A 15000-nucleotide genomic window follows, 5' to 3' on the forward strand; every position below is an offset into this window, starting at 1 on the left:
AAGGCTGGGCAAACAAATTTATCCCCGTCTGCAATGGGTTAATTGTAGAAAAGAAAAACATTTCTTCTCTTCAACCACTCATTCCTTGCAGTAGTGTGGCTAGAGTATAAGTATATTGTTTTTATTAATAATGGAGGCGGGATAACCAAGGGGCACTTTGGCTCGTATATTTTGATGAAGATTACCATATATGGGTCTTACAGATTAAAAGGCATGAAGATATTTCAGTGTTTTTATATCATCACAGATCCTTATTTAGTTTCTACATCTAGGGAATAATGCTAAACATAAAGAAAAAAAATATAAGACATTGTTTTGCATGTTCTCCCCAAAATATATCCTTACTCTCACTTCAATGACTTTAATAAAGTAATGGATATGCATCATAATACTATAGAGATATCTGATAACAAGAGAAGGATTAATAATGTAATAAAATACAATTAAAAATAAACAAAAAATGATTTCAAGAAAAAAAAAATAATGCCAACTATTATCACTAATCATATCACAATATAATCAGCATCATAAAAAAATAAATAGTAATAAAGATAATTCATATATAAGCTACAACAATGACAGGAGATTATGGCTATGAGCCAGTCATAAGAGTAGTCACATTTGTATAGTAATTACAATCATATATAATCATTTTATCATAGTGTTGATAACTCTTGAACACATTTAATGATCATCATAAACATACAATTCATGTTTATAAATATCATGATAATCTTATATCACTGTTATCATGCTGACATTAATTAACAAATGCAACTTACGCAAATTTCCCACTGTCAATATTTGAAAAAAATAAGGGTGTTTATAAAATTATCTGCATTGACAGTATGCACATATATCTCTTGAGTGAACTTTCAATTTGTTCTTACTCTGAACAGCAACATGACTCTTCCTTATAGCGGAAAATACTCTTAAAATAATATTTCAGTTAAGCCAATAGCACTTAAGACGTTTTAAAAATAATGACAAAAGAGTTACAGATATATATGATCTTGTAATAGTAACTGAATATTTGATATATAGAAAGGATGAAAAAACAGTACCACTTTGTAAATGACAATCTGTATCTCCCGATTTCTAAAAAAAAGAAAAAAAAAAAAAAGAAAAAAAAAATTACTTTCCCGATTCAGTGTCCTTTATCTTCTTTTTTATCTTTCCTATTTTATAAGGCTAGATTCAACAGGACTCAGAGGTAAGTCGATACGACAAAATTCCTGACAATGTCTAATAAATATGCAGTGAAGACTAAATACGGTATTTGTTTTAATGCATTTCATATTCAAATATCATTGTTTCCTTCAGTATCATATTACAGACCAAAGAATTTCCCCCATTTCAAAATTCCTAAATACTGGCAGGCTCTTCCTTATAGCCCATATGTCACTTCAGAGCAGTTATATGGCTAAATATACGTTGCTAATTCAGAACGCTCCACGTTTCTAAAAATCTGAGAAATATGCCTTAATGGCACCTTATAGCTCTTACAGTAAGAGTCCAGACAAGTCTTATACTTCAGAATATCTACAGCCGATATCAAAAAAAATTTGAAAGGATAAACGCATCTTATAATTTCCTCTTTTCCGCCATTTTTGCCGCAGCCTTCTTCTTCATCAAGTGCATCCTTCTTTCGGCCGTGATCATCGAGTTAGAGGGTGCAGAAGATTTCCCTGATGATGATGACGACGATGAGAGAGACGACTTGTTGCTGCCGTTGCCGCTGCTCCCCCCGTTGTTTGTTCCTGCAATGGCTCAGGCAAGTCAGATACAGGTATTTTATATCGGGAAAAAAAAGAAAATAAATGTAAATGCAAAAAAAAAAAAAAAAAAATTGTCTTGTATAATTTCATGTGACTAAATCATGGAGATGAGATGTTTAGTATATGCAGTAGTAACAATTAGTACTGTAAACCAACTGACATATAACACAAAGAAAAATGAAAAGATAAAAATGCATACAGAGACATAAGCAAGCAAGCAAGATATATATAAAAAAAGGAAAAAAAAAAAATACACGGAACTATAAAAAGTCCAGACAGGAAAAAAAAAAAAAAAAAAAAAAAAAAAAAAAAAAAATTGGTTGTAAGTACCTAAGGTTCTCCCAGAAGCTGAAGAGAGGTTTGTGAAGGGCGAGAGGCGAGAGAGACCCAAGCCCTTGGTAGGGGAAGGTGTCGGCCGAGAGAGGGAGCTGCCCGACTTGCTCCCACTGGCCATACTGGGCATTCCGCCACCACTGACACCCCGAGTGCCCGACAGAGTGCCGCCACCAGTAGCACTAACAATACTAGTCTGAGGATGAAGATATATATATATATATAGACTTTCTCTTAAAAGATATGTAATGGCAAATGACAGAATGTTGAAATGCCTCATGGATAAGCTTAACTACAAGTATGCCAAGTTGCATATCAATGTTAGAATGCACATGCACATTTGTGTTTGCTTGGTGCTTATTTTTTTGTCTGCTTGTGATTGAGCTTGTAGTTGTCATTGTGCACATGTATGTATGTCATACATGTGCACTTGTATGTGCATACATCTGCACATCTGTGGGTGTCTGTATGTAAGCATGGAAGCATGGTAGGTGTTACAAGTGTTTTTCCATGTTTAATCATGTTTGTACATACATGGTTATGTCTGAATCAATTCACTTACATGTGTAATTATTAGTAAAGCTTCCACTTTCACAGACAAAGAATGTAGTAAATACAAGTTTACGCTAAATGCCTACGCAATTACACATGGTTTATAATTCCTCACAGCACATCCACAGCAGTTACTACTAGAAGTTTTATTTAAGCTTCGGAAATGCTGTCTGTATCTCTAAACTTCAAAGATGGCGAGATTCTGAGAGAAATGTCGAGTGATAAAGCCATAAGCATTGTGAATGCCAGGAGAGATGTACTATTCTTTTTTAATCATTATAAAATTATATATATGTGTGTATATACTATTGCATATATAATCAATAACACTACTGTCTTTGAATGTGACTGGTATATATGAAAAAAAAACATTCCCCCAGTCTTTTTTAATCACAAGGATTTTTTTTCTATCCATGACTCTTTACTAGAAAATGTTCTGCATATTTAACCCATCGACAGAGCATGGCATGATTTGCTGCCAAGGAAGAGTAGGTCGTAGATGCATAATTGCACTGTGCCAAACAACATAAGCCCACCACACAACTGTATACATATTTTATCAAAACCACGACCAATGAATTAATGATATATGTTGAAATGGAAGGGGATGTATCAACTACTTTATAAAAAAAGTGGAAGTAGCTTAATGATAATAATGGTTTGTGGAATGTGTAAAGAAGATATGCTTGAGACTTCAAATTAACTTGAGTTTGATGTGTAATGGAGACAACCCAGCTTTGATGAATGTACACTATAATACAGTAGATAGTACTGTATTGGTATAAGCACACAATCAGCATAATGCTTCTATAACACTTACCTAGTCATTACGATCATGGTTGATATTAACGCCATTACCTAATGAACTCAAAACAGCACAGGAAATCCAAAGTATATTTTTGTACAATGCCAATAAGAAGATACTCTAAAAATAACAATGTAAAGTCTTATATACAAGAAAATATCAATAAAAAGAATCAATATAACCCAGTAACATGAATGTAAAAAAAATATATATAAAGATATCCCATTAAAAGAGGAAAAAACAGACAGAATCCAATTACAACACAGGGGGAAAAATTTACCTGTTTCTTCAGGGACTTGGCACATTTGGCACAATACCACACCAGGCGGGGGTCATTGACATCCTGGTCTGTGACAGGAGGTTTGTGGCACTCCTGGTGATACAGCGAATGGCATTCCTGGCACTCCACTAGGCGATTGCGTGGGGTCACCTCAAAGCTCCTGCGTGAGGAGAGCATAATTTGTTATTCGGTTGGGATAAGATTTCTGAATCTGAGAAGCAAATATCAAACAAATACAGAAGACGTGGAAAAGCAGGGATAATTGAGCATATTCATTCAAGAATTTAAATTATTCAATGAGGTACATACTATTTTAGGTCATGTTCAGAAGACATGGGTAACCAGTACTAATATTTCATAGGAGGCTAAAAAATTGCAGTAAAGTTTTCATGTATTATAATGTAGAATTTGATCTGTAGATTTTCGTGTGTGTGTGTGTGTGCGTGTGTGCGTGTGTGCGTGTGTGTGTGTGTGTGTGTGTGTGTGTGTGTGTGTGTGTGTGTGTGTGTGTGTGTGTGTGTGTGCGCGCGTGCGCGTGCGCGTGCGCGTGCGCGTGCGCGTGCGTGTGCGTGTGCGTGTGCATGGATTGAAGTAGAGTAGATGGAAGCAATTGTTTTGTGTATTTCTACTTCAGGTTGTAAGACATGTGTTCTTTTGGGGATGACTGCTTTTGTTAACACCTGAATACCTTTGCTACATAAAACCAAGAATGACAAAATATTGAATATTTTAGACTTCCCACTTACTTGCAAACAGTGCAGTTGATGCCATCCATGATCTCCATAGCGATATCATTCATATCAGTGTCCGATTCACTCTCATCCGATTTGCGGCTCCGGGACGAACTTTCCGACTTGAGGGAGGGTGTTGGAGACGGAGTGTGGGACTTGAAGGCACTTGGAGAATCCAGACGCGGTCTCTTGGCCCCTATTCCATCATCGTCACGCATCTGCAGCTAAGGTAATTTTACTATCAATCCTCTCTCACTTGGGAAACAAGATATATTGCTTACTACAGTTATATCAATATCTCAGACACAGGCACATACAAAAACATACACATAAACAAGCACACACACATATATTCATGGTCAAAGCTTTGTGGCCGCACCAACGCAATGGCAAACACCCACAAACACAGGCACATCCACATGTACAATCATGCGTCCACACATCCCCCCACACCACTCACACACACACAAACACACTCTTGTATAAGCAGGCGTAAAAACTAAGGTACAAGGACCAACATATAAAAAAACACACACACACACACACACACACACACACACACACACACACACACACACACACACACACACACACACACACACACACACACACACACACACACACACACACACACACACACACACACACACACACACACACACACACACACACACACACACACACACACACACACACACACACACACACACACACACACACACACACACACACACACACACACACACAGAGGTCCATAGACCATCAAATAACCAATGCTATTATTACATTTATTTTTCTTTCCATATCCTTCTTGATTTCCTCTCGTTTGGACAGGGAGACTGGGATTGGACTCCCAGGCTTGGAACGTGGAATGGGGGATTCCCTCCGCATGCTGAACGTATCCTATAAATATGAAAAAAAAAAAAGCATGGAATAAAATCAGACAAGTGCTTTTATCAGTAAACGTTTAGTTCCAAACTTCTCATGATCTATAACCAAGATAAATAACCAATGACGATATAATATGGACAAAAAATTCAAGAAAAAAATTCTCACACTATATATAGTGCTCAAAAGGTCACATTCCTTTGCACTGTGCACTGCAGGAACTATAATGCGCTCCTTACTACATGGTCTAGATGAGGGCAAGGCAAAGAGACTTCTTACCAAATATGAAACTAATATGAAGCAATGGTCCATAAACAAGAAACCAGAACTAATTTTACTTGATGAAAAACTGACAATCTCCCTGCAAGATATCCACTTAATGAGTAATTATCAGTTGCAGGTAGAAGATTGGAGAAATAGTGCAAGATACCCTTACTGTACTTGGTATGTCACTCTCTGTACCATCAGGAGTGCCACAAACCAATGATCATCAATAATCCCCTCCTGGTGTGGTATTGTACCAAAAGGGCCATGACCTTCGTAGTTATTCTACAAGAGCATGTTTTATGTATCATCATTTTTCTGAATGTATGTAAAGCATTAAATTTCACAAATGTCTTTCAATCTATGATGGCAGACAGATACAAACATCCATCAAAATTGTTATATCTAAGTCCTTATATCCATTATCTTTTTTTTACTGCACAGTCCAACTATTTTCATAACAAAAACAATGCTATTTTTCTTACATTGAGTCAGGAAAACCAAAATGAGTGTAATCTACTCCAAGACACATTCATATACAATCTGTAGCAAGTTGCATGAGCAGAGCTAGCAAATTTCATATCCATCAAGAGTCTAAGATCATGTGACAGTTTTTATGATACTTTTTATAAACATTAATCATTTACAGTTTAGATCATGTGACGGTTTTATCATACTTTTTATATACATTAATCATTGTTCTTTGTAGACAATCTTAAACCTAATAACTGGGCAGCAAATGATATTCTTTGATAAAGGGTTACTACTCCTTTGACACTTGATAAAATAAAATAAAGATATAGATAGATTCTCATGTACAGTGCTGGGGAATACCATCAGCATCTACAGACATCATTGTTCTCCACTTTTAAATTCGTCAAACAAAAAATGCCAATTGTTGTAACCACTAAAAAATAGGGTTTCAAAACTACTACCAGTAGATGTCCAAAATCATAGCATTGATGAATATAAAAACTCACTATAGAGTACGATCAGTTCCTCTTTAGTGGCACTCTCAGTTTCAATATTTTGGGAAATTTAAATGCCAGAGGTAATATCAGTAGTTTTGAAGCCATTTTCCAAGCAGTTGCAGTAATCAATACTTTTCAGTTTATGACATCAAAGGTGGAGGATAATTTTGAAGTCCAAAGTATCAGTGGTAATTTCAAACTCTGCATAAATAATCATATGAACAGATACAGATAGATATAAATATTGGTATATATAGAAAGAGATAAAGACATAGATATAGCTAGATACATATAAACAGATATACACAAACATAGACAAATATGTTTCCAAATTCTTTATCTACCCATCTATCTAGAATAAAATCTTTAATTTCTGGAGTAAGTACTGAGGGCCAATCAGTTATCACCCTATTATAGCTCCCCTGACTTATTGAAACATAAATTGTGATTCAACTTTGCATTTTCCACACAATATCAAACACTCTTTAACTTCACATTGTACACGATGCGACTTCCGTTCCTCACATCATGACGCCACCTGACAAGTGTTGTGACATCATTCAGTCACAACCCACATACCTAAGCTTGGCAAAAAATCATTAATAAACCATATCTTGATATTTTAATTCATATTGATTAATAATTGTAAAACAACATCATCTTGAGATCCTTACACTATGTTTGACCCATTACAATTTTCTTGTTTAAATATAGAACTGGAACTAAAAATACACATCACTAACTCCGACAGTTGTCCAGTACTCCAAACAACTCGAGTTGCACCAACTTCGCTTGCCTTTTGTTGGCTAGCCATATTTCAAGCAACTGTTGGGGAAAGTTGAACTTAATTGGCATCTTCAAACATTGAAAAATTAAATTATGCAACCACATACCTCAAATAACAGACCATAATACAGAGAACTTGGTACTAAAGATGACTGAGTGTGAGATGTAATGAAAGAAGAAGCTGGTTAATGACTATTAAGAAGTATATCCTGAGGAAATCAAAGCTGCCTGTATCATTACTATTTCTTTTCCTTTTAGTCACAATTCTATAAATACCTTTATGGTGTCAGGCCTCACTATAAAATTAGGTATATTCCATTTTTGAATATAATATTTCTTGAACAAAGGTTCATATCAATTACCATATAATTACCATATGTTTTTTTCTGATATATACGAGTTACCCCTATCGTCTTCACAGAAAATTCTACTTAAATCTTGCTTTCAATAAAATAATCTTGAACACAAAAAAAAAAGAAAGATTACAGATACTCTTTCTAGGATCAGAGAAACCTTTACTAAACAAGTGTATGACCCCCCTAAAATATCAAAAATTTATTAAAATAATATGCTTGTCACAAACAAATATACTAAATATATTGTGTTATAGTGGATTAAAATTGCAACTCTGATATCTATTCCTGAGACCAGAATAAATCAATACATACGTTTCTATCCCTTGCCACGTAAAGTATCATTAGTGTAGACAATAAGAACACTCCTTTAACAATTCTGATCATTCACACAGTCTTGAAAAAGTCAATAAACAAGACTCTTTAGACTTGTAGCACAGAGATGTTCCATGGCTTAATGCATATGCAAATCATATGAAAAAGTCTTGATACTACTAGACAATGTTCATTCCATCTCAATGAATTAGCTCACACCCTTTATTCAAACTTCAGATGATCAACCTGTATAATGTAAATGTAAATATATAATGTAAACCTCCAATATAATTACAAAGCTTTGACTGACTGAATACATTATAACCTCAGATTCAAACTGTGATTCCATCAGTATATAATGCAAAAGGTAATCATTAGAACAGGACAGCGTCAAGCGATGCAAGCTCTATCTTGCCAAAATACACGTGGCGCAAGTTTGTCAACCATTGCTGGAGGGCGAATCAACATGGCAATGATCAACATACTTGATGTGTAGATCCATAGACTTTCATTAGCAACAGCCGTTGAAGCTTTATTTAGCACAGATTATGTTTTATAATTAATAGGGATGCTTTTCTCTGTTCTTCATGACCCTCACCCAAGCTTCCTCTAGCTCCAAGCAGTCCTATCTTAGATAATTACCTATATAAGTTCCAGAAGCTATGCTCTATATCTAAAGTATAACAATTGTGATTAATTTGGTAGCTCTCATCCCAAGTATTAATTTTAATCTTAAACCCATTGACTTCAGGAGCCATGCTACTTCTGTTTTTGTTTTTGTTTTTGTTTTTGTTTTTATTTTTATTTTATTTTAGTTAGCTCCACAAGTGCTTACTTGATCTCACCTATTTACTTCATATTATCATAATATTGATAACAATAATAATAATAATTATTATTATTATTGTTATCATTATTATCATTACAAAAATAACAATAACAATAATAATAACAATAAGAATAAAAGTAATAATAATAATTATTATTATTATTATTATTATCATTTTTTACAACAATAACAATAATAATAACAATAATAAGAATAATTAAAAAAAATAAAATAAAATAATAATAATAATAATTATTATTATTATTATTACTATCATTTTTACAACAATAACAATAATAATAACAATAATAAGAATAATATTTTAAAAAATTAAAAATAAAATAAAATAATAATAATTATTATAACAATAACAATAACAATAACAATAACAATAATAATAATAATAATAATAATAATAATAATAATAATAATAACAATAACAATAACAATAATAATAATAATAATAATAATAATAATAATAATAATAATAATAATAATAATAATAATAATAATAATAATAATGATAATAATAATGATAATAATAATGATAATGATAATGATAATGATAATGATAATGATAATAATAATAATAACAATGATAATAATACTGTTAAGTTCAATAACTATAATAGGAGAAATAAGATTATATTTCCTGAAAATTCAAGGAATGGGATAAAAATAGTATGTTTAGGTAGGGCATCAAAATTGAATCTGGTGACTAAGCACTTGTGGAATCTTAAAAATGTATGAAAAAAAAAATTATCATTATAATAACAATAATAATAATACAAAAAAATACACCCATACTAAATTCAGTCATGCTCGGGTGAGGACATGCACACTTTGTACCAACATTTAACAGGAAGCCAGAAAATTATTGTAATATTTACTCATTTTTTGTGCTGATTGAACTGGAGTAGATAAGAATGATTGTTTACTGCTTTTCTACATTAGATTGTAAGACAGCGCATCTTTTAGGGGTTAAGAGAAAACAATATATGAAGGTTTCATATGACATAATATTAACCCACTGGCAACCTCTATACTGATATTTGACTACACTTAAATAGGAAATCAAAGCGCAAAGGAAGATTAAAATCGTCCTAAACACAGGACTGACATCATACATTCTTTTGAGATAACAATGGAAATGTGCATAATTATTCACTTGATATGGGATTAGCATAATCAACAGTTTTCCTCAGAATTATGAACTCCAGCACAAGCCTACAAAAGATTAAGCTTCATACACAACGCTATTATTTGTATAAGGAAAGTTTGATCTTTATCATATAGGACAGAGAAAGGTGGCAGAGCTTAATAGTGGTAGAGTGCTGATTTCGCAACTGCAAGGACTAGGGTTCACATTAGGCCAGGTATGCTCAGTAGAATCTGCTAGGGTCAAGGTCAGGCTAAAGGGAATTGGCCAACCCACTACCTCATCCCACACCTTAGTACCTACGTTCCCCTACCAGCACCCACCTCCCCATTGTTCAATTCTATGTGGCGCTATCTTTGACGACTATGGAAAGTATTGCGCAAATGCTGGACGGCTGAATGCATAGAGGCCAAGGTTATACAGTGATCCACAATAAAAATTATTAGATATACATCTTGTGTCTAACCTTCTATCAGATGAAGTACAAGATAGTGTCATTTCATTTTCTGCAATCTTATCTCACTATCCTCATTACTGGGTTTGAAGTTTATTCAGTCGTCTTGCTAAGATTTACCAGTCAAGATTGAGATAATTAAAACTAAATGTTCAGAAGACACTCGCAAATCTGCCACTGGCCTGACGCGAAACCTCCATTTCTGTCATAGCTCAACAAAACAACAACAAAACTCTACTATGTCTCTTTTCCTGTAAAGAATGAGCTAGGTTGATCATCATAGAAAGAATCAATGTATGTGGATATGTCTGCAGCAAAAAGGCAGAACGCATTAACTCCAAAATCCATGTTTTGAGAAAATCGATGTTAAAGGTTTGGCTGCATGTATATTTACTCCTATCATTGTTATCGATATACAAAACTGACCATACCTTTATTGACATTCAGACACCATGATGGTTGTATCGTCTTCGTCTTTAAATGACGATTCCACAGATACCAAATTCATAAAAATCGCATTTTTGGAGTTAATGCGTTCTGCCTTTTCACTGCAGATGTATGGTAGAGGTTTGTTGCTCTTTTGTAGAACCTGAAGCAAGGAGGTTGCAGAAATTACTCGACTCTGCAGAGCTATTTTGTTGGACTCATGATCCTTGCATCACTGATCACAGCGAGTTGCAAGTGGATTTCATTAGAATACAGCCAAATATAATAACAAGAAAAATTTCCCATTTTGAAGGCCATTGCAAGCGTCTTCCAAACATTTACTTATCACAGAGAGAAAACAACCAGTTTTATTAGGTGACCTTGAGTGCATATACCAACTGAAACTCTAACGAGACTGAAGAACCCAAAACCCTAATTAACACAAACTTATTAAATCAAAGACACCAACAAACACAAAAACCGACGGCCGGAATCCCGTAGTCCAGAAGACCCGAGACTCGACGCGCGACTCACCATGTGCACGGGTTTGCCCTGCCGTTGCCTTATGGCCTCGTCCAGCAGGGCCTTCAGCTGGTCCACCGAGTCCCTGCTCCGCGAGTGCAGCAGCCGCAGTCCCCTCCGGAACATGGGGTCCTGCTCGAGATTCGCCATCGGTCCAACTCACGTCAGAGTCACCTGTGGGGGAGAGGGATTGGTTAGGCACGTTGAATGGGCTCTTTGATATAAAGTTAGACGATGTGCAGATTTTTTTCTTTTTTCTTTCTTATCTGTGGTCTAAACTGAGCTGTACGGTTGTTTGACAGGATTGCTAAATTTAAGTCTGTCATCAGGAATATTTTATGAGTTCCTGTAAAAGTTGCATATTGCAAACTTTATTAAATATGCTATTTATAGTAGTTAAATAAATAACAAGCAGCAAAACCTGTCACCTTTCTTATACTTATTCAAGTTCAATAAAATCGTTCTTCAAATCCACCCTTCCATATACCAAGTTTATTTCACCAAGAGAAGCAGCAGCAGAGAAAACATTTATTTTATGCTTTTGACATTTGAAGGCCAAGTTACTCGCGTTCTGTTTTAGGCTCGTTGTTTCAACATTCAGTAAAATCACACTTATTCTGATCAAAAGAGCCGTTTAATTAATGCTTAATTTATTATTATTTATAATTCGTATCAATTTCCTAATATCACCCTTAACAAATAACTTCACAACAAAATAAACAACTAAAAAACATATGAGCCCGTAGCCCCACTGACAAAATTCAGGCCATCCTCACTAGCAAAACAACGTCATTTCAACCTACAAACCACCTCAACCAACAAAATAACCTCACAATCATATCAATCCAACTCCCTCCAGCCCGACCGACCAACCAAAACCATCATCCACAGTGAAATATAATTACAAAAGGCAAAAGTTAGTCGTCGCAGCTCTTCCTCCTCCCTTCGGCTCCCGTCTCTTGCCTGTGACGTTTTGTGGCCCTCCTGCGCATGCGCGAGGTGACGGATGGATGGATGGCCGGGCTTTCGAAAGAGGATCCGTTCTCTCCCTCTCTCAATCCCTGCCTCTTTCCTCCCTTCGTCTCCTTCTCCTTTCCCTCCTTCCTTCCTTCCTTCATTCATTCATTCTCCTTTCCCTCCCTCCTTCCTTCTTTCATCTCCCTTCCCTCCCTCCTTCCTTCCTTCCCTCCCTTTCTCCCTCCCTTCATCTCCTTTCCTTCCCTCCTCATCTTCCTTCCCTTCTTCCTTCCTTCCCTCCCTCTCCCTCCCTCCTTCCTTCCCTTCCTCCTTCACTCCCTTCTTTCCTTCCTTCCTCCCTCCCTCCCTCCCTCCCTCCCTCGTGCGAGCTCCCTCTGCCATACTTTGCATGATTTTTTTTTTTTTTTTTTTTTGAGGGGAGAGGGGTGAGGGGTTTTGAGTTGTTGGATTATTTCGTGGGTGATTTTAGATGTACTTGTATATGTATGTGCTTATATATGTGTAAATATGTATGTATATATATATATATATATATATATATATATATATATATGTATATATATATATAATATATATATATATATATGTGTGTGGTGTGTGTGTGTGTGTGTGTGTGTGTGTGTTTGTATGTATGTATGTATATATGCTATGTATGTATATATATATATATATATATATATATGTATATGTATATATATATGTATATGTATATATATATGTATATATATATATATATATGTATATATGATATGTATAATATATATGTATATATATGTATATATATATATATATATATATATATATATATATATTTATGTATGTATGTATATAAGTATATGTGTGTGTGTGAAACATTTCAAGCAAAACCTTTTTAACAATGATACAAATATCAGGTTAAACTAAATTAAATGGCTTTTCGACACTGATAAAAAAAAAAACCCACACATTTTTTTCCTTGAACAGGTAACTTTCTCGGCCACAGCCCCCCCCCCCCCCCCACTGTGTCTGTGATGGGGGCTTGTAAGTGACTTCGTAGGTTAAAATTTAGACAAAAGTTGGTCATTGGGTACATAGATAGGGTCACATATCACTGATTAAATATCATAGTGATATGATATTTAATTATACATGTTATATGATGAAACGTAGACAAAAAAAAAATCGTTATACACAAACCACGTTTACTTAAAGACGAGACAATAGTTTCAAAATCGGAATTCTTCTTTTAAAAATAAAAAAAATGAACCCCACAAGATGATGCAGCTAATACCATATGCTCAGGACTTAGCATTGCTTTCCTGTATACCTCTTCCATAATATCGAAATACATGAATGAAGTGCTTGGCATCATAAAGAAAATACGTACTTGAGAACACGTGACTGAATTTGAAAGAATCCGAAGGTTCTTTGAAGTGGTTCTTTGTTTTCCTTTTGTCAGCTGTCCTCAACTACAGATTGTTAGGATATAAGGAACCAAGGCTGCTATAGTGCCAGTGGTGCCTTGAAGGATGATTATATAGTGATAGGAGAATGGAGTGCTGACACTATATAATTACAAAATTGGTGTAAATCCTACAAGACATGAAGTTATATAAGTCACTGGATGAGGCGAGATTGTTTTTTGTTAAGTTAACCTGCAGTTGTTTCTCTCTTTATTAATCATGGCTGTCGCTTATACACAGATTTAATGAGTGTGTGTGTGGTCGGATGTGGATCTTGGGTGGTAGTTGAGGTCAAAAGAGACAGGAAAAAGAACGTACTTTAGAGATAGTAGTTGTATGTTTTTGTTTTCTCCAGTGTCTGCTACGAGTTAAGTACCTTACGTAACTTATGCGAGTGTTCACTCCTTATAAGGAAGTGGGATCTAGGAATATCTTAAGTCTGTCTCTCTCTCTCTCTCTCTCTCTCTCTCTCTCTCTCTCTCTCTCTCTCTCTCTCTCTCTCTCTCTCTCTCTCTCTCTCTCTCTCTCTCTCTCTCTCTCTCTCTCTCTCTCTCTCTCTCTCTCTCTCTCTCTCTCTCTCTCTCTCTCTCTCTCCTCTCCTCTCTCTCTCCTCTCTCTCTCTCTCTCTCTCTCTCTCTCTCTCTCTTTTCTCTCTCTCTCTCTCTCCTCTCTCTCCCCCTCCTCTCTCTCTCTCTCTCTCTCTCTCTCCTCTCTCTCTCTCTCTCTCTCCTCTCTCTCTCCTCTCTCTCTCTCTCTCTCTCTCTCTCTCTCTCTCTCTCTCTCTCTCTCTCTCTCTCTCTCTCTCTCTCTCTCTCTCTCTCTCTCTCTCTCTCTCTCTCTCTCTCTCTCTCTCTCTCTCTATGTTCACTGTTATCATCTTTATTATTATTATTATTATTATTATTATTATTATCATTATTATCATCATCATTATCATTATTCATATCATCATTATTATTATCATTATTATTATAGCTATTATGATTGTTATTATCATTATTATTACTATTATTACTGTTATCATTATTATAATCATTATTATTGTTATTATTTTCTATATTATTATGATGATCATTATAATTATCATTATTGTTGTTACAATTACTTTTACTATATTTGTCAGCATTATTATTA

General features: G+C 34.9%; 1 protein-coding gene across 6 annotated transcripts; it reads right to left on the bottom strand.

Annotated features, from left to right (window-relative positions):
- Positions 1 to 218: 218 nt before the first annotated feature.
- On the bottom strand, positions 219 to 12480 carry LOC122242689 (integrator complex subunit 12). 6 transcript variants are annotated; one of them, XM_086546206.1, is made up of 8 exons: positions 12352 to 12418; positions 11459 to 11620; positions 7346 to 7427; positions 5266 to 5382; positions 4495 to 4703; positions 3749 to 3908; positions 2109 to 2307; positions 219 to 1760 (listed from the first exon to the last, which is right to left on the bottom strand). In XM_086546206.1, exons 4-8 carry the CDS (start codon positions 5368 to 5370, stop codon positions 1585 to 1587), a joined length of 849 nt encoding a protein of 282 aa, XP_086402332.1. In that variant the 5' UTR covers positions 5371 to 5382; positions 7346 to 7427; positions 11459 to 11620; positions 12352 to 12418; the 3' UTR covers positions 219 to 1584. The 6 variants fall into 6 exon arrangements, with proteins under 6 accessions (XP_086402332.1, XP_086402331.1, XP_086402327.1 ...); XM_086546205.1 differs by lacking the exon at positions 7346 to 7427 and having other exon boundaries at positions 4495 to 4697; positions 12352 to 12480; XM_086546201.1 differs by lacking the exon at positions 7346 to 7427 and having other exon boundaries at positions 12352 to 12480.
- Positions 12481 to 15000: the final 2520 nt, after the last annotated feature.

The sequence above is a fragment of the Penaeus japonicus genome, unplaced genomic scaffold (assembly GCF_977035675.1).
Source record: "Penaeus japonicus unplaced genomic scaffold, GWHDUDI00000001_assembly GWHDUDI00000017, whole genome shotgun sequence".
NCBI lineage: Eukaryota > Metazoa > Arthropoda > Malacostraca > Decapoda > Penaeidae > Penaeus > Penaeus japonicus.

Coding starts and splice junctions, on each gene's coding strand:
- LOC122242689 (XM_086546201.1), bottom strand. CDS start 11,596: ATGGCGAATCTCGAGCAGGACCCCATGTTCCGGAGGGGACTGCGGCTG. Junction 4,704..5,265: donor ATATGGAAAGAAAAATAAAT/GTAATAATAGCA, acceptor AAATTACCTTAG/CTGCAGATGCGTGACGATGA. Junction 2,308..3,748: donor CCAAGTCCCTGAAGAAACAG/GTAAATTTTTCC, acceptor CTTCATCCTCAG/ACTAGTATTGTTAGTGCTAC.